Raw genomic sequence first — 21,099 nt, forward strand, 5'->3', positions numbered from 1 at the left:
AAGGTAGTACCTGAACACTAACAACAGTTAAAAAGAAGAAAGCACCACATCAGAAATAATTTTAAAAGCCCATTTCACTCATAATTTATATACTGAATTAAAAAGACATAAATATTGCATCAGCATCACTTAAACTACTAGGAAAGTTTGTTCTGGGCTGCAAACTGAGTATCTGTATCATACTTTCAGTGAAATCAGTGGGAGAAGAAACTTGACACAATTCTTAAAGGCTAAATATAGAACCTTTACTCAGCCACTGGTGTCTTTGGTGCCAACATAAGTTTTAAATACACTTCTGTGATAGTATGTTCTTTAAAAGCCTCTTATACATAAAAATATGCAGAATCTAATCTTCACAAAAAGATACATTTACTTCACTAGAATTAAAATAAATAAATAAATAAAATAAACACCAGTTTTGAAGATGTTTCCTGATTTGTCATAGGCTCACAAAGCTCACAAATCAATGCAGCACTGGGACTGTGACACAACTTTCTCATGTGGACCTGCAAAAGATCCTAATCCCACGATCAAGCACTTGCTATCTCCAGACAGTATTAGCAAGATAATCTGCATGCAACTACTGGGATAAAGTATTTTCCAAAGTCAGTTAATACAAAATAGCACCAGAGAAACTTGGTGCATCAAGTTCTATTTAATGGCTCCTGACTGTAATTGCAAGTAAATGCTGCAGGCCAATCATATGAAGAAGATGGCACTACTACACTGGTGCACAGGCCCATCTAAAAAAGGTCAAGGGAAAGAATCCTTCAGGGGTAAGGTTGCAAACAAGCCACTAAAATCTGGCACTAATGCTAGGCCTTAAGTTACTTAATTTGCAGGGTCAAGACAGGATTACAATAATCGCTATTTCTCCGTAAGGTTTATACACCAAGCAATTTTCAAAACATTACTTAGTTTATGAAATAACTTGCTCACAGTGCAGGTGAACATTAACGTCCATCAGGCAATGCTCAAATACCTAAAAACACAAGCAGATTGGCCTGCCAATAACAGCTAGTAAACAGGTCTAAATATGACAGTTCAGGCATGCTGCTTCTCTTCCTCCTCACTGCATCCCACAAACACCCTCCTTCACACTCCTGCCAAGTCTATTGCATTGCACAGCCACAGAATAATGCCTGCCAGTTTCTAGAGAGCTGAGCATACTTCTCCATTTAGTGCTTTGTCTAAAGGCCAACAATGCAGTCAGGACCTACAAAAATGTCCCAAAGATTTGATGCATTAAGTCATGAAAGATGGAAAGAACAAAGCATAACATTAAAGATATTTCTAACAAAACTTCTCCACATTTCTAGCAACTGCCCACTTTAAACATGATTTGTACAGAGCACTCCTTGGCATTCACAAACACATTATGTACTAGAAAGATAAGAATCAATTATTTTCCTCTCCTTCAGAATACCACTCAGTCTATAACTGACACAAAAAACACCAAATATTTTGCGTTCAGATAAACCATTAACACCAAAAATGCCATTTGCATACATGCTAGTCAACTGTATGTTATCATATTAACACAGTCTCAGCATTACCATTTTCTCAAGGAACAAAACTCCCCAAACAGCTACAGTTATTTTGGAATAACACTTTTCTTTCTCTCTTCATAGTTACGGCATAGTCAGCCTTAAAGCAAAAATGTATGGGTAAAACAAATTACCAAATTTGTTATTACCAAATTACCAAAAGGTAAATAATTCCCTCAGGCAAACAATATATTTCGGGGAAAGACACTGAAAGAACCACGTAAAAAATGTCAGAATCACCTAACCAATAAGTAGAAGGCTGTGTTTAGAAAAGGGTCAGATAGATACATAATCCAGCCACAACATACTTTTTTTCTGTGGGTTTTTTTTTTTCCCCAGGCTCACAAGTTATCCAACTTTATAAAACAAGGACTAATACTTTCACCAGGAAGTAAGAATCTTTTCTTCCCCATTATATTCTTCAATATCGCCTACCCAGGTCTTCCTACTTTCTCTTCACATTAGAATTTTGAGGTAAATTTTGGCATCTAGTCTGTATCCAAATCCTGCCTTAGTTTTCCATTGAAAATTGAAAAGCTGGTTAGCTTTTGCTCTTTATCAACGCTCATCTTCAGGATCTGAAATTCAGGCTGTGCTTTTTCTAGCTTGTGCATCATACCTTTGATAAAACATGTAAGGCCGAATTTTCTTCCACCCATCGCATTTTTATTCTCTCTCAGGTATAACTCTCTGAATTATGTCATTGAAGACACAAAAATAGTTATCATGATGCCACTTACACTAGTTTTTAGAGGGGACTGTAAAAAAAATGGGTTTTCCACACCTTCCGATCTTAGGGGTTTTAAAGAACTCTGGTAGTAACAAGTAGCTATGATTTTCTTTTCAAAATCTTATTAATGCTTCTGCTCTCCGCTGTCCACAAAATGAAAGACTTCCCTGGGCTACATTATTTCTTACAAGAGATTAAAAACTCACAAGATCAATAGTCAGAACTTCAAAAATAGACAATTATCACCCACATTCTGTAACGTTATAAAACCAGAGGAAAGCTCTGTTTTTTCTTGAAAATTAGATTCTTTCTTTACCCTTCCATTTCTCCTTTTTAAATAATGAAAAAGTAGCAGAACTGCTCAGTGGTGACCAGTCTTTCCCTGACAGAAACAAATGTATGGAGACTGATGAGATGCAATTATCTGCATAAAAACATAACTTACTGAATAAGTTAAATTAAAAGGACCATTGTCCCATATCACATGAAAGCTCAGTTTCTCCAGGCCTAACAAGAAAACATGTTCCTATACTCAAAAAATATTCCTAAAGTAACACAGATTTCTTTAATGTAATGGAACAACAAAAAAAACAAACTACACATTCAGCAAAGAAAAGCAATTTGTACCAACACGGGCACAATCTGGTGGCTGAGATTGCAAACAAAGAGACATGTATGGTATGAGGTAAACTGTTAATGGAGACTTACCTCCAGAAACTGGGGCATCCATAAAAACAGCTCCCATTTTCTCAACTGCTTTGGCTAATTCTTTTGAAACTGCAGGGTCTATAGTACTGGAATCTATTAGCAATGAGCCTTTCTTCACTTTCCTAAAATAAAGATTAATTATTCAGTATTTTTTGCACAAGACATCTGCAACTATTACCATGGCACTGGATTTCCCCAACATGATAAATGTACAGACACCTTATGGTATGATAATAAAGACCAAGTTTTAAACCCAAACTGCAGAACACAAGAAGTTGTGTATGTATTTTTTAAAATGCAATTAAAATTATTTTTAATATCCTCAACAATAAAAGAGGATTATATTTTTATCCCTCTTTGGATTCAATTGCACCATGATTTAATGTCTGCTGTACCAGCAAACACCATAGAATCAAACATAATTTTTCAGTCATTAAAAAAGGTTGAGTAATTTAAAGCTACCCTTGATAGATGAAGAACCTCGCTGCACATTGCACGCTGCTGACAGTGAAGTGCATTTCACTGGATCAAATTACCTAGATAGCTGGAAATGGTCTCTCAATACATACACACATACAGCTGTGGACCTCACTGTAGCTCCAGACTCAAATAGTACCACATACACAGAACTCATCTGCTTTCACAGGAGGGACAAGCTGCTGCAGTTAGTTTGCAATCGAAAACCAGCGCAGCAGGAACAGCACTACATCATCTCCCCTTATCTTCAGAACTAGGAGCAGTGGCACTTGGTAACACAGCAAGATTACTAAATTGACCCTTAGATGCTCCAGAGCATCGATGTTTTCTTCACTAAAGCTTAAAAAGCTTCAGAAAATTATCGAAGTCAAACCAGTCACCAAAGACCAGGTCACTCAGACTGTCCAATTACACTTCCTTCTGTTAAATATAGAGGCTGAGAAACTGCAGCAACACAGGACTGCTTTCTACATTCTCTGCTCCCCACTGGATTTTCCACATCTAAGTACTCAAAAGATTAACTGGCTGTATTATATGAGTAAGTACTGCCAATCGGTCTGCAAAGCACTGCCATTCTGGATACAATTCTCCCACAGCTGTTTGTCCAGCTTTATGGGACTGATCCAATTACATTTCTTCCCTGAAAGGTCTAAGAGAGGGATACTTAGATCTGTTTAGTCGTGCTTCATGTGGAATTAAGCCACCAACAGTAAGGGAAGGAAACAACTATTATTTTCTATACCGGAAGGAGAACAGAAAATCCACATCCTCTATTTAATTTTCTAATCACTGCACGTTAATATTGTCTACAATCAATAACTAAAAAGCTATCACCACTTTTAGACAATCTACTGGACTTTGGTCTGCTGTATGTTTCTTCCTTTACATTATTAACCTGGATAACGCTAAGATTCTACATGGAAGAAGTCAGAGAGTTGTGGTCAATGGGACAGAATCTAGTTGGAGGTTGGTGACTAGTGGAGTCCCTCAGGGTCAGTACTGGGACCGGTACTGTTCAATACTTTCATCAACGACCTGGATGAGGGAACAGAGTGTGCCCTCAGCAAGTTTGCTGATGAAACTAAACTGGGAGGAGTAGCTGACACACCAGAAGGATGTGCTGCCATTCAGTGAGACCTGGACAGGCTGGAGAGTTGGGCAGGGAGAAACTTGATGAAATTCAACAAGGGCAAGTGTAGAGTCTTGCATCTGGGGAAGAACAACCCCATGCACCAGTACAGGTTGGGAGCTGACCTGCTGGAGAGCAGTGTAGGAGAAAGGGACCTGGGGGTCCTGGTAGACAGGAGGATGACCATGAGCCAGCAATGTGCCCTTGTAGCCAAGAAGGCCAATGGCATCCTGGGGTGCATTAGAAAGGGTGTGGTTAGTAGGTTGAGAGAGACATTCCTTCCCCTCTACTCTGCCCTGGTGAGGCTACATCTGGAATATTGTGTCCAGTTCTGGGCCCCTCAGTTCCAGAAGGACAGGGAACTGCTTGAAAGAGTCCAGCACAGAGCCATAAAGATGATTAAGGGAGTGGAACATCTCCCTTATGAGGAAAGGCTGAGGGAGCTGGGTCTCTTTAGCTTGGAGGAGACTGAGGCGCGACCTCATCAATGTTTACAAATATGTTAAGGGCGAGTGTCAGGAGGATGGAGCCAGGCTTTTTTCAGTGATGTCCAGTGATAGGACATGGGGCAATGGGTGCAAACTGGAACATAGGAGGTTCCATGTAAATATCAGAAAAAACTCCTTTACTGTGAGAGTGACAGAGCCCTGGAACAGGCTGCCCAGAGAGGTTGTAGAGTCTCTTTCTCTGGTGACATTCAAAACCCGCCTGGACAAGTTCCTGTGTGATGTGCTCTAGGGGATCCTGCTCTGGCAGAGGGGTTGGACTAGATGATCTTTCGAGGTCCCTTCCAACTCCTAAGATTCTGTGATTCTGTGATCCTCAAAGGTATTTGACTGCCTCAGCCTGCTAGCAGCAGCAGTGCACGTGGCCAGAAGCTCCTTTTAAATACTATTTATTTTTGAACTTGGCAAGTCCAAAAACTTTAGTGTTAGAATTCTGCAAACTATGGATTTCAGGCTCAGTGGAAATCTCTGAATAAAAATTAAGAAACACTGTTTCAGATTAAACACTCTCTTTAGATGTTTTCTTGTGTAAGAAACCGATACTAAGAGTAGAAATCAATAAAGCCTTGTTAGCTATTCTATGCTAATGCGCTATAACGTTATGAGACACATTGCCATCTCTTCAGAACATTTCAATTATAGGATTTCAAGTTAGAGAAAAAAGTATCTGAGCAAATAATTGTTGCCAGCATATATTCTAGTTATACTCGTCTGTAGTACATTACATTACCGTAAAAGAAACATGCAACTGAGAAGGTAGGCAATAGTTCAGTTGTTTCAAATTCACATACATTATTATTCCACTGAAAATAGATTTAAAACTTTAGCCAAAAGCCATTCAAAAGCAAGCACAGCTTAAGAGAACTCATGTAATCAGAAATATCAATAGTGACAAAACAGAGAACATCAATTTCAATGCTGGGAAGGCACAGTAAGAATTACAGCAACACCGATCATTTCCCCAATTGTGTAACACAGCCTTGAACAGGAGTGGGAACTCTCCAGACTACAGCAAATTCTTACTTCAGAATTCCATTTGCTCCTGTGTAAACTTCTATCGCATTGGGACTAGAAGGCAGCATGGTAATAATTCTGTCGGCTTTTTCTGCTACATCTGCTGGAGAATCTGTTACCTTTGAAAGAAAAAAAATTAATATAATTACATAAGGTTACATTTCCTGAAAAAGAAATGTCAAACATGCTTGCTGAGTTTGTTTCTAGTGGTTGCAGGTCATAGGTCACAAATAAGCTAAGTAAAAAATTAGAACACAAAACAAACTCTGTCACCGTAATGGAAGCGTGAATTAATTGGATTGAGCAACAACAACAACAAAAAAGATATCATGTCACAGAAATTCCTCCAGAATGTCCATCAATGGGGATGCTTGCATCCCATCACCCATTCATGAACCTTCTATTCAGCTGGGGAGGATCAAATCTGATTTCACTCATTTAGGTAGTTTTACTGAAAGGAATTAGATTTCAAGCAGGAAGCAAGATGAACAGAAAGTAGACTTGAGTTTGTGGGAAGGGCTTGTAGCTTTTATTTTCCAGTTATTGTTGCTTAATGATGAAAAGGAACCTTAATATTACAATGACCTATTCTGCTAAATTTGTTATGTGCCTTGGGTTTTTAAACTTCAAGAAATGACTTACGCAAAATTTTACATGCAGTTACTAGTCAGTGGGAATAAATCAGAATTGCCATATCACATGGCTTTTAGGGTTAAAGAAATTGCAGTTTAACAGTTACCTCAAAAATTGTTCCCTTTCTGTAATGTAGACAAATCTACAAACTGATGACCTCATTTCAACATTCCTTATCTATTTTTAACTACAAGTATTTGTTAGAATTTTTGTTAGTTTTGATACTAAAGGCACTTATATAAATATATATTTTTTTAATATAGAATGCTTTTATAAGGTCTCAGCATCAAAGAAAGCAAGATATAGATATATTTGTAAGAAACTCTGAATAATAGGATTTCTGGGATACAGCATGATAAACTTGATTTCCGTTTTACTTATTGTAAAATAAGTAAAGGGAAGACTGTATCCACTGATCAAAAAGTAAAGAAACTGGCATAGATGGGACTTAGAAACATGCAGGGGTTTATTTTGAAAGAATAAGTTAATACTGCACAAAACATCTGGTATGACGCACAGTTATAAAAGGAAACATACTCTAGTCCAAAGAACAAAGGTTAAGAGGAATAAATGAGCCAATTATAAGCAGAAAAGCTTCTATACCTGATTAGTTAATTTTATTACTTGCTTCCCTGGAGACCAGAGAGCCTAGCTCTTTATATAGGAGTATGACACCTTTGTCTTTATTTCTGAGTATAACTGGTTCTGTTCAGTTTCAATGTGTATTAACAGAGGAGAGAGGGCATAGCACAAAAAGTGGGAATTAAAGTGGGAATTGTCATTCTTGGTTTTTTGGTAGTGTAACAAATATGATAAACAATCACAGAGGAAAGCTACCTACCTGGTTCAACAAGCAGTATACAAAACTTTTATTTGGGACTTCCTGTCTCAGAAATTAAGTTGAATTATTTGAAAGCTGTTAAGAAACATCAAGCATTTGAAAAATTTTGCAATATGCAACTGGATAGTGGAGACTTCTCTTCCTACTGGTCATTGGTCTGTGCCTTCAATATGCACATCTGCTTATATTTGCTCCAAAATACTTTCCTATTTTTTTTTATATTTACAATAAGTCAACTAATAATTCTGCTTGCCCAATATGCCATTCTCACTGAATACCATACTGGTTTTAACCTGCTTTATGCATCAGATGACTTCAGTTAACTCTCAAACTTCAAAATTTGAGACATGATTCATAGATATGTAAACTGAGGCAAAGTAACTGTGTGACCTACATGCACTCAGCTGCGTGAGAAAGAAATGGTAACTATGAGGCACGGGAAAGACACAGTAGAGTATGGAGGCAGTCTACTTGCTCACAGCACTGTTCAGTATTCTTCCTAGTCTGTAGCCTTGCAACTTTCTCCACATTTCACCCCAAGTGGTTCCATATGCGTCTGCCCAGCCAGTTTTCCACTTACTACTCACTATCAGCAGGCGGGTAGCTGCCTCCTGATATATACTTTCTCCCAGCTCTTTACTTTAGAGTTTTAAGTAAGTGGAATCACAGAATATGCAGGCTTATTATCAAACATCCCTTATCCTCCACATACCTTAGAATTACCACTGAACTTCGAACAATGAACATTTGACAACATTTACTGTCTCTTGGGGGGCATCTTTTCACCTCTGTAACACTCCTAATAGTTTTATCCTACCAGCCAGACCAAAGAGAAAGCAGTCCTTGGAGCTCAATGTTCTTTCTACAGTAGTTTCTACAAGGCCCCCTGGACCCACAAGTTTCCAAGTCTTGAAAAAAAAAGTTGGGGTAGGATTTACACCTATAGATCAAGAAAAGGAAGTTATGTTCACATATTTTCTTTAAGTGTGTTTTATTTGAATTTAAGCCTACCCGTGTATTCTCTTAGTGATTTATAACCTTCAAACATAGTCCTGGCTTTATTTTTAAAAGCATTGCAGTTCACCTTTAATATTGCATGTTAAGTCTTGCAGTGGGTGCCAAGGATTCTATTACTATGGCAATAAGCTATCCAAATGGGCAACCACAGCAAATAGATCCCATTCCAGAACATGAACTAAAAATAAAACTGATTGTTCAAAAAAGACATCCATTCCAGTTGCCCAGCGTCTTTCTCAAAACAGGTCTGGTTCATGCCTGATTGTCTCAGCTGCTTTAACAGAATAAAAACAATAGCTAGGAAAACAAGCTGAAAAGCTTACTTTCCCACTTAAGGCCAAGATTCTGTAATTATTTTGGAGAGCTGCAATTAATTATCAACAGGTGTACTTTATCATTTTATCTTCTGGGAATCTTGATGTTACCTCATTATTTTAAACAGCTGCAATTAGCTCCAACAGTTTAGACTTTCAAGTCATACAATTCCTCTGTCTAGACCTACCTACAGTTTCCTTGCCACCTCTGGAAAATTTCCTCTTATCCTCTACATTGTCACATCAGAGCATTATTTTTTTATCAGTTTCTCCTTATTTGAAGATACTATTTTGTTTATGTGTTTTATGAACCTATCCATCCAACCACAACTATCTAAACTACTGTAGCTTTGAAGTATGTCAAATACCTTTTCAGACACTTAGAAAAGACAGTCCCAACCACCTGAGAGGCTGAATGGGTTTCTGGGTGTACTAATGGATCAACAAAAGCAAAACCACTGACTGGAATGGGGCCAAGATTTCACAGGGTGCATGGCAGGAAAGTAAACCTCCTTAATGTGATCAATTTCCTTCCCTCCTTTTTCCTTTTCATTCCTTCCTCTTCTCTCACCATAACCTCCCTCACCTCTAAGAGAACAAGCACTTAAATAATTAGATTTTTCCCCTGCCCCTGAGGACTGCACCTTGAACCAGCAGGAAAGCTCATATGTCCCTATAACCCTTACAGCTGTGCCAGCAGGAAATTTTAACTAGGGTCATCTAACCTGAAAAGGTCAAAGTAAGAACCAGATGAAAAGCAGCCCACTGGCCATCTAGACCTGGGGGAGGAGGAAGCAGGAGAAAGGAGGTGAAAGAACAGGTCGTCAACCTACTCTCATAAAAAGGGAAAAAACCCCCACAAAACAAAACAACAACAGCTAGAGAAGTCCAAGGTAGCAATTGTGGCTAACACCATGAAAATGACGTAGGGTGGAACCAGGACTTTGCTCCAAGCGAACCTCCGAGGTTCACATTGTGTTCACTAAGCTATTTTATTTCCAATGGTGATCTTAACCCTGAAAAAAACATTATTTAAAACATATCACATGCAAGAAATATTCAATACATACAGGTATTGTTGGAATAAAGAAAGTGAATTACTATACCTGAGCACCCAAGTCTTGAAATTCTTTGCAAGCTTCTGGGAACACATCATACGTAATAACTGGATATCCATGTTTTACCAGGTTTTTTGCCATTGGATTTCCCATGTTACCCAGACCAATGAATCCAACCGGGGTTTTGGAAGCCATTGTCCTAGAACACACTAATTTTAAAACAAAAAACATCAACATACTTGCATTTTACAGGAATGCATAACAATGATGTCATCTGTTTGCACTGACTTAGACAACTTACATAGTTAAACTTAAAAAAGGCAGAAACATGATTCCTATTCCACATAATTTAAACTGTAGATTATAGCCCACATTGGGCCACAAATACCATCCCTGAATGGCTTTTTACATAGAAAATAAAATTATTTTAATTAGGAAAATGTGTTTCAAAAAGTAAGTAATACTCAAACTTGAGCAACATCCCTCAAAGCTTACGTCTGAGTGTCAGCCTGAGAGGAGCACAGACTTAAAATATGCAGGCTTGTCTCTGGGTTTTTTTATGTGCCAAAATACTAAACTGTAAATGTGAAATCAAATTTTATATATATTTTACAGACTCCTCATTTGCCACTTTGGTTGCAGCCCCAGGATTTAGCATCTGTTCTCTAGAACCAGATGGAGGCTGACACTTAATTTCATGCAGCCCCTCACAGATAAAAACTGGACTCTTCTGATCCTGGATGCAAACATAAACTGCTAACCCAAAAGTAAAAGTCTGAATAATAAATCACTGTCAGTTATTTGAGCCATGTCATCACTTACAGTATCGCTTAAAAGAAAATACTGAAAACTAGAACAAACTCGAGTATAAATATAAAACAATTACTTCTTTACAGGAATAACCACCATATTTTATATGCTGTACTACCAAGACAGAACTATAAAACATAATCTACAACAAATAGAAAACACTACCATTTCAGTTATTTTTTATAAATAGCTAGCAAGTATCAAATACTGCATTGTAAGTAGTGCTGCAGGTGTGTCAAATGCTGGACAGTAAGTAGCGTTAGCCCTGTCCCATCACTCTAAACACACCTAATCCAAGGGCTGCACAATTTGGCAGTGCTGAGATGTCTTTGCCGATTACATAATATAATATCTCCTTTACAGCAAAGGAAAAAGCTGTGCAGAATAAACACAAAGGCAGGTGGCAGCTAAGCAGCCAGAAACAAGGCTAACTAACTAGAGTACTACTGTAACTCTGAAGTGAACATAGAGAAAATGTGCTTAAGCTGGATCTAGACTCTAAGAGGTCTCAATGCTTAGCAAAGAATCCTCTCTAGGCCAGTAACACTTGATTAATCATTTTAGAGTCTTCTGACTTTAAGCTCCTTCTTAGCCAGCAATGGTCATGCTCTTTCATCTGCAGCACTATTTTGGAAGTGCCACATTTAATAAATCCAGTTGGTTGAGAGAACTTTGGTCTGAGACAGTTTCCATTGATGCCTGCAGCAATTACATAGCTAGAGAGACAGAACAATTTAAAAGAAAACTGCACTGGGAAAACACTTAGTGCAAATTGAGGTAAGTCAGGAAAAGAGCACATTGCTTTTTTAACAAGTTCTAGATGTCAAATCTAGGAAAGAAATCAACGAAGAGCCTAAAACACCATCATTAGCCATAGTAATAACCTTGGTGTCTTTCTTTCTCATAGTTTCTATGAGACAGTCTTTCCCAGTACATAGAATCATAGAACAGTTTGGCTTGGGAGGGATCTTAGAGATCATATAAGTTCTAAACCCCTGCATGGCCAGGAACACTTCCCACTAGACCAGACTGCTCAAAGTCATGGTGATGCTTCCAGGTGTTCCAGGGGGTGCCAAGTATTCAATAGAGGCTGCCAGAGGTGCTAAGGGGTGCCCAGGGCTGGAGCAGGGATCCTGGGAGGTCCCGAGGGGTTTCTGGGGACAGAGCCTAGCTGCGAGAGGTCTCAGGGACACTGGGTACAAAGACACCCAGGTCTGGGGTCAGCTCAGCAGCAGTCACTCCCTGTCCCATGCTGCCACTGGCTCCACAAATTCTGGTGGTTTCTTGGATTAGGATGGCACTTACACTAATAAAAAATTGCTCCTTTTGCTCACCCAAAGCTTGCAGCTTCCTGTGGAGGTTCAAGTCAGGGTTTTCAGCATCTTTCTTTCGCTGCCTCTTAATACCACTGGATCTTCTTGGCCTTAACTTCAGTAAAGCTTTCAAAACAGCTTCCTTTAGAATCCTGGTAGCCAAATGGGAAAAGTATGCACTGAACTAGACTGCAAGACTTTCTGATGAAAGAAATACTGTCTGGATTATTGAGCTTAAACAACCATGATAAATGGTTCAACAACTAGCAACAGTCAGTTATGAGTGATGTTCCTCATGGGTCAATACTGGAGCTGCTGCTGCTGCTTTAGTATTTCAACAATGACTCTGATGATGGGACATAAGCACCCTGGGACAGAATTGCTGAAAAACCGCAGGGCAGAGCTACCATTCAGAAAGACTGGAAAAACAGGCCTCTAGAAGTTCAACAAAGACAAACACTATGTCCTGTACTTGGGGCAGGAGATGTCATTGCAGGCTGAGGACTGGCTAGACAAGTTACAGCTCTGCAGAAAAAGATCTGTGGATCCTCACAGACAACAAGTTGAGTATAAGTCAGTGGTGCATCCTTGCAGTACAAGGTTAATTACATACTGCTCTACATTAGCAAGAACATCCCCCAAAAGTCAAAGATATTGGTGATTCCACTCTACACAGCACAGTACAGAAAAGATGTGGTCAAACTGCAGACGGCCCAGCAGACACCAATTAACATGATGGAGGAGCTGGAGAATATGGCATATGAGCAGAGGCTAAGGGAACTGTCTTTGCTTAGCCTGGGCAAGTAAAAGCTAATTGCAGTCTTCCACTACCTATGGAGTGAGAGGGAGGAAGAGTTACAGAGAATACTAAGCCAGATTCTTCGAAGTGGTGCACAACAACAGGACAGGGAGCAATGGCAAAAAGCTGCAGGAAGGAAAATTCTGGCTGGAAAAAAGAAAAGCATCCCTGATGAGGAGAAAGGTTCTGCACTGGAACAGGCTGCACAGAGAAATGGTGGAACCTCCATCCTTGGAGCAACCTTGCAGCACCCTGAGAAACCTAATCTAGCTTTAAAGTTAGTTCTGCTTCCAAACCTACATTTTCTTTGTTTCTGTGAATTCCAAGTAATCTTGTTGGAAGCATAAATCTAGATACCATGTCTAGGCTCCTTCTTGTAGACTATTTTCCTGGTGTGAGACAGGATGAAACCAATTTTCCTTTTACTTTTTTTTTTTTTCTTCAGTGAACTCTCTTTTAAGCAGCACACTTGCTGAAAATAGCAGTAAGTTTTCCTACTAGTGGACTGATAACACTCAAACGTTTATAATTACTGCCAAGAGACCAAGGACACTTTGCTCTGCTTGTTAAATCTGCTGCTTCAGACACTAAAGGAGCAGAAGGGTCATACCTACAATACTCCTGCAGGGAGGAATGGACTAGACAGACAGAAAAATTGGCAAAACAAATTATTCCATCTATATATTTACGTGGCACTTGGTATAAATTCAGGGATCACGGAAGTCAAGCCCTCCTTCTTCTATCCATGGCCAGCATCCAGGGACAACTCCATTTATCCATCTCCTTTGATCCCTAGGCCTGTGTGTTCCTGACCCTCACATCTCTGCCCTCAGCTCTTGTCTGCTCTACTGTTCTCTTCAGCAGTGTTCCAGGACTTTTCAGGACTGCTCACAGCTCAGGAGATGCCTTGGGAGTTGCTGGGGGTGAGAGGAGGTGATAGGGGGTTTGCACATTCCTGTACATATTTGTATATATTTGTACATATTTTATCATTAGTATTTAACTAAAGCTGTCTAGTTTAGTTTTCAATCCGGAAGCCTCTCTCCTTATTTTCTCTTTCCTTTCCCTATCTGGGTGGGAGGAGGAGGAGATAGAGACCACTGTTGTCATTGGTTTAATTGCCGATCCTGAGTTGAACCTTGACAACTGTTCGCTTTTATTCTTTTCTCACACCATCTCATGGACATCTAAAAAGCACCTCAAGCACATCACGAAACCTCTTAAACATCTTTGGAAAACTTTATTGATAGCTTTTTTCTATATCAGAGCTGACACTAACATTGATGTCTGTGCAATGGGTTGACCCTGGCTGGACACCAGGTGCCCACCAAAGCTGCTCTATCATTCCCCTTTTCAGTTGGGCAGGGGAGAGAAAATATAACTAAAAGCTTGTGGATTGAGAGAAGGAGATGGAGAGATCATTCACTAACTATCATCACAGGCAAAACAGACTTGACTTGGGGTAAATTAATTTAATTGATTACCAATCAAATCAGAGTAGGAGAACAAGAAACAAAGCAAAATCTTAAAACACTTTTCCCCCACTCCACTCTTCTTCCTGGGCTCAACTTTGCTCCCAATTTCTCTATCTCTTCTCTGAGTGGTACAAGGGGATGGGGAGTGGGGGTTGAAGTCAGTTCATCACACACTGTCTCTGCCACTCCTTCCTCCTCACACTCCTCCCCTGCTCCAGCGTGGGTTCCCTCCCACAGGAGACAGTTCTTCACGAACTACTCTAGTGTGGGTCCTTTCCAAGGGGTGCAGTCCTTCTGAAACAGACTACTCCAGTGCGGCTCCCCATAGGGTCAGAAGTCTTGCCAGCAAACCAGCTCCAGGATGACCTCCTCTCTCTTGATGGGTCCAGAGGTCGTGTCAGGAGCCTGTTCCAGCACAGGCTTCCCAAAGGGTCACAGCCTCCTTTGGGCATCAACCTGTTCCAGTATGAGGTCCTCCATGAGCTGCAGGCATGTATTTGCTCCAGTGATAACCTCCCTGGGCTGCAGGGGGACAGCCTGCCTCACCATGGTCTTCCCAGTTCCCTGCAGGGGAATCTCTGCTCTGGCACCTGAAGCACCTCCTCTCCCTCCTTCACTGACCTTGGTGTCTGCAGAGTTCTTTTTTCTTACATATTCTTATTGCTCTCCGTGGCTGCAGCTGCACAGCTGCTTGGTATTTTCCCCTCCTTAAATATGTTAGCACAGAGGCTCTGTCACCATTGCTGATTGACTTGGCCTTGGGCAACAGCAGGTTGATCTTGGAGACAACTGGCATTGGCTCCACTGGACATGGGGGAAGCTTCTTGCAGCTTCTCACAGAAGCCACCCCTGTAACCTCCCTGCTACAAAAACTTCACCACATAGATCCAGTATAGCCTGTCGCTCATATCTACAACCTAAAAGACCCATCCATGAGATGCTTAAACCTTACTGATTCCTCCTTCATATCTGACATCTCAGCTACTTCAGAACCTGGCCACCTGCCTCAACTTAACAGACAGAACCTTGCCTTGATCTTAAGGGAAGGACATTTTGCCCATGCTACTTTCTATCACTACTTCTTTCCATCCTGCCTTACTTTACCATATCACATAAGGCTGCTTTGCTTTGATGACTTTTCATGGCTATCATCACATCTTACTACTAAGACATCAGTTGGTAATCAGACTGCAGTGACAGACCTATGGCCAACAAACAGTTCTATCACTTCTCTAAGACAGCTCTTCACAATGTAAATATCCATTAAACTAACCCATTGCTCTACTGTAAGGCCTTCCTTAAAAGTCTTCATTTTGCAATATCCCCAGAAGGCTTAGCAACAATTAGGCTGGAATATAAGGCAATGTGCTGCTGCTATTATTAGTATTTGTGTCACTGTATTCTGTTATTTCTCCTTTTGTCTGTCTCTGCTGATTCTCTCTTGCCTTAGTTCATGAATCAGGGACCATTTTCCATTTTGTCATAACTAGAACATATTCAAATCCACAGGAATTGGGACCCGTTAGAGAAGTAGTCCAATTCCAGACTCAATTGCTGACTTTTCGGTTTTGTTTAACTTCTCACAGCCTGGTGATAAATTAGCCATTTTAAATGATATGATTTCATTAACAACTTCAGAAAAACTCCAGATCCCCAGATAGTCAAATATAAGAAAACTACTTTAAAGGACCGATGAAAATTAGCTCACAAATACAGGTAATAGAGCTAATTTTAATTAAATTTTAATAAACTGCATCATGGCGTCTTTTTTAATGATTACTTGAGACAGTGGGGGTTTGCCAAACAGGGGATGTTTAAGAAGACATGATTTTTCACATCTTCATATTAGATGAAACTCCACAGGTTCTATCACAGAAAGCGATGTCCAGCTTGGATATCTAGACACTGTTTACCATTTGATAAGTGGCACAGGCTTGGGTTTGAAACAACTGTGTAATTCAAACATCTAAGGATTGATATTCTGCAGAACCACATACACGTACGCTCAATTAATCCCATCAATTGTACAAGCATTTGCAGAAACTGTCCCTCTGGTATTGAGTCCATTTTACTTTAACCATAAAAGTAGAAATAGAAGCTACTTTAAAAATAATTGCTGATACCATGTGCAACTAATTCTCCTTCACTGGGAACAGAACCCACAACATCGGTAAACTTATAGATCCATTTAATTGTGAGCAAAATCAGAACCAACTACAGTGACTCCAAAGAATTTGGGTTTTTCCCAGGATATTCTTCGTTATTCTCTTGAGTGAATGTCTGCTCACAGAGCCCCATGCCTATGAAGCCTCTACTGATGAGGAGGATCAATTTATGACTTGCCATATTGAGGGCTTACAGGCAACACAGATAAAAATGTTTTGTTTTGAAAAGTCAGTCTGCAGTAGAAACACTTGACCTAATATACAATATCATGACCATTTTACTTTAAAAATAATTTAATTTAAAAATCAACAAGAGTTTATGAATCTCTAAATGCCTTTTCTTGAACAAATATACCCATTAAGAAAGTAAATTCAGAAATGCACAGACCGCAGTTCTGTCCTTAGAATAACTGGCCTGTCAATGACCTAAATTTTGTCTTTTCAAGCTTCTAGGTAAGGATACTGAAAGCCATTTTCTTTTTACACCAAATGATGACAGTTACAAATTTACGTAATTCCAGATGTTTACAACTAATTTTACACTATCTCCCAAAGTAATGACTCTCACAGTTTCAAGAAAGAATTTCAGCTCTGCTGACACCTTGAATTCATTGCAAATACTAGACTGCAAAAACACTGTGATACACGGTACAGAAGACATCTCTTTGTATTCAAACAAAAAGGAACCAATAGCTGGATAGGACCAGGACCACAGAGGACAGAGCTGGAAAAGGCCCAGTATCCTTGTACTCCAAAGAAAAGCACAGTCTAACTGGCCAAGAACAGGGCTGAGAAACCACTAACTCTCAGATTGTCATCTCAATAACATTACTTACTTTTTTGCTTTATAAAATCTATTTTGAACAGTGTTGACCAAAATGTCTCGCTTGTGGGATGAACTCCTAGCTCCACAGTCAAATGAAACCAATAAACCTAGCACAACGGATAACAGCCCACATATTCCTGTCCCATTTGCATTTCCTAATCAGAGTGGTTGCAAGTCACATTAATATTCTCGATCTCCCTAGATCAGTGAATCTTGAGCTCTTTTTCAACCTAGTAGGTGATATTTAACAGGAGCATGGGAAGATGCCCAGAGGAAGCTCAACTACCGGAGTTGCTGGTTTTGTTCAGGGCTTTATTAGAAAGTACAGTTGCATATGAAGTAGCTTGACAAGCAGAGGAAACATTATGCCAATTCTATGTGAGCCACTAAAATGAAGGATTTTGTCACTGATTTAGCATCTAAAGTTCTGGTACAACAGAAGACTCAATCCCTTTTCTCTTTCCTGCTTTGAAATAAAGTATCAGAGAGGGCTACTGCATTTTGTGCAGACTATGTAAATTTAGAAAAGCTCCACTGAAGTAGATCCTGGAGGGAACTAGATGGAGAAACACAGAAGTTAGAGAGGCCAGCTGTACATGGACAGAATCAGGTCTTTCTGCTCCTAAAAGCTTTTGCCAATGAAATTTAAATTGCCTCAGGGTCACAGGCTTTTACAGGTTATGCAATGATTTTCGTAACTGCACTCTGACAAAATCATAGTTGAAGAAGATTATATGACTAAATTGGGCCAGCTTTACATTGAAAACATCCCACTTGCTTTTCCTTTCCTCTGTAAAGGTCTGCTGATGAAAAACAGACATGCTATTTTGTAACGGTCAGAGCCCTCTTACCTTATTTTTCTTATCTGTAGCTATACCTCATTAAACATCTGCTAATATATTAAAGAAAAAACATATAGTATGTAATTTTAATCTAAAAAGACTATCAAGTGTACACTTGGTCCCTTAATTAAGTAACATGCTGGACTGCAGAGCAGCAGGTCTTTCTGTCCTAACCCTTGCTTGGTAATTAATGCATCTCTGCACCAGAGCATGAAATCATTTGACAGTTCACACACAGCTCCTGCAACAACAAAAATGCTATTTAACTATTAACTGAAGTGGTCTCTAATACTCATCCAGAACTATTTGTAAGGACATTTTCATTCTCTCACAGGGTCTTCTTTGATCAACAGCTCCATCAGCTAATGAATCTTCATTCACTAGAAAATCTTCCTTTCTGAGCTATGATACCTCACTAATACCACTTTCATCTTCCCTAGCAGTCCCCTGGAAGGCTTTCCCCACATCCACCAGAAATGTATTTTTAAGTAAGGTCAAATATACAGTCTTCATGAAGCACCTTTGCCAGAGACAGCCAGCTGCAGATCACAAGACTATAAGGTCTCTATCCAACTTGCTAACACACAAATATACATACCCAAGATGCTCCTCCAAAATCTGCCCTCAGCTATTTTCTTCCTAGATGACTTAAGAGCCTCTGGTATAAACATACAGAAGAAACAATCCATCACGGTCCATGCCAGCTGCAAAGAGCAACTGACCAAGTAGTGAAGGAAGACAGACTGCTCACTAACCAAGCTGTAGGGGTGGATAGTTCTTGGAGCTGGCAGTTCCTTCACTAGGATGGCATTTCACTCAGAACAACAGCTGATGAAATCACCACTGAAAGGACAACTTTTACACTACTCCAAACTAAAGAAATGGATGGCAAACCTAGTAAACGCATTAGCGATGGGGAAACCTTGACTAAGTAGTAGGGCTTAGCAGTTAAGAAGCCTTAATGCTTAGACCTTCATCCCATAAACACTTCGCAGTCAACAAGACTTTCAGTACAGTCACTACTAAATCAGAGCTTAAAAGCTGTGAGGGAAATTCAGTTATATGGAAGTTTCTTGGGAGAGTAACAATTTCTCCTTAGACTTAGCCACAGTTTCTTGCTCAGGTCTTCAGGCACAGATGAACCATATTTTGCAACCTTAAGGGCCAGTATAGTATTTTGGCTTGCTTTTCACACCAAGAAACGAGATCTTTTCTCTCCCTGTTCTCTATATTAAACATGACCATTGGAATATTGACAAAGACACTGGATTTCAAAGCTCTTACAGAAATATGACAGCTACCATGCACAGAAAGTTCAAAACGCATTGAAAGCTACTGCTTTCAATTGTGGTACCATAAAAGGCACTAAACACACAGACAGGCCTCCTGTATTTAGCTTCAGTAGCATGTGACCAATACACCTGCTACACCTGAGCTATTACTTATCACAACACCAGAACTGCAACTATTAAAAATGCATTAGCAGAAGAGACACAGTAAAGCAAAAATAACACTGAAAGATAATTTCAAAAGGAAGTGTTTAACGCTGTTCAGCGATCAGTTTAAGTGAGGTTTAATGGGGAATTACAGTTTTTAAGAAGTTACTTACTTAAAAGTAATTTAGTAATTTCTGTAACCCCTTGCTAAGTGTCAAGATTTCAAAATCATAAAACATTTAAAATAATATATTTCTTCTAGTTCACTCCTTGAAAAGTCTTCACCTTTTTTACTGGAATCTGTCTACAGAGTAACATACATGAGCAACAAACTGCTATCAAAATGACACTGCAAAGACTGCTGAAGGTGTATTTTCTGTTATTTACTTCAGCAGCTAAAATACTTGGAAACAGTAGTGCGATTTCCAAGTCAGACAAAGGAAACCACAGCTCTGTGACTTCAGCTCCAGTTCTGCAAGTACATTCCTCGTTCACTTGAATGGAGAGGACATTTGAAGGTATTTGCTCCTTCCACGGCCCATGAACCACGCATTCGTGAGAGTGAGGGTCTGCAGGGCTGGAACAGGAGGAAGTGCCGCTGGATTTACCTTCAGCTTCAGGGAAATAATTGGTTACAATGATCGAGAGGGTTGCACTGACCAAATCGAGGTGACTGACACATGCCTGTCACTGGAGCCCCAGCAAACACTTGGTGGGCTCTGGGTAATTTCCAGGCATGGTATTTTAAGCAAATGAGTGAAAACATTTATTGAGCTAAGCCACTCCGAAGCCTCGGTGCGGCCTCGAGTGAGGCGGCCGCGGGAGCACGTCGTGCCAGCGACGACCTCCCCCCTCAGCGCTCCCCCGGGGTGTCCCGCACCGGGGGGGCTGCACAGCGGGCCGGCTCCGAGGCACGGCTGGGGCAGGGCCGGGCCCGTGGCCGCCGGAGGGCCCGGGCCGCGAAGGGCAGCGCAGGAGCAGCAGCAACAGCAGCAGCGCTCCCCGGCCGAACCCCTGGGAAGGCCCGGCCCTTCCCCGCCCGGCGACGGCTGCCCGGCGGCCAGGGCGGAGCCGGTGGAGCCGAGGAGAGGGGCACCTCCTTACCCATCGCCGCGCGGGCGGCACGGACCCGCCTGTGCCAGCGCCACCAGCCCGCAGGTCCCCCGAGCACCACAGCCGCGGCCATGCTGCTGCGCCCGCGCCGAGTGACCTCCGGCCGGCAGCCCGCCCCGCCGCCCGCGCGCTGCGAGCGGCAGCGGCGCCAGCCAACCACCGGCGCTCCTCCGCGGGGCTCAGCCAATGGGCGCGCACGGCCTCCTTCCCGGCCCCGCCCACCGCCCCGTGACTGGAGCCCGGCTGGGGCAGCGGCGCCGGGAGCGGCGTGGGGCGGGGCGGGTTCCGCTCCCGCTCCCGGCGGCGCCCCCGAGGAAGGGGGTTCGTTCCAGCCCTGCCTGCCTGC

The 21,099-nt window shown here is 41.0% G+C and overlaps 1 protein-coding gene across 2 annotated transcripts in view; it reads right to left on the reverse strand.

Annotated features, from left to right (window-relative positions):
- Nucleotides 1-20,877, reverse strand: part of HIBADH (3-hydroxyisobutyrate dehydrogenase) — an 86,439-nt gene extending 65,562 nt beyond the window's left edge. The window contains exons 1-5 of one of the 2 annotated variants that reach the window (XM_051611348.1): nucleotides 20,745-20,856; nucleotides 12,119-12,249; nucleotides 10,023-10,183; nucleotides 6,121-6,230; nucleotides 2,986-3,107 (exon numbers count right to left, since the gene is read on the reverse strand). In XM_051611348.1, the coding sequence (XP_051467308.1) occupies nucleotides 2,986-3,107; nucleotides 6,121-6,230; nucleotides 10,023-10,169 (379 nt within the window). In that variant the 5' untranslated portion in view covers nucleotides 10,170-10,183; nucleotides 12,119-12,249; nucleotides 20,745-20,856. Of the gene's footprint in view, nucleotides 1-2,985; nucleotides 3,108-6,120; nucleotides 6,231-10,022; nucleotides 10,184-12,118; nucleotides 12,250-20,744 lie in introns of both variants that reach the window. The other variant, XM_051611347.1, reaches the window with a different exon arrangement.
- Between the last annotated feature and the right edge of the window lie 222 nt (nucleotides 20,878-21,099).

The sequence above is a fragment of the Apus apus genome, chromosome 2, assembly GCF_020740795.1.
Source record: "Apus apus isolate bApuApu2 chromosome 2, bApuApu2.pri.cur, whole genome shotgun sequence".
Lineage (NCBI taxonomy): Eukaryota > Metazoa > Chordata > Aves > Apodiformes > Apodidae > Apus > Apus apus.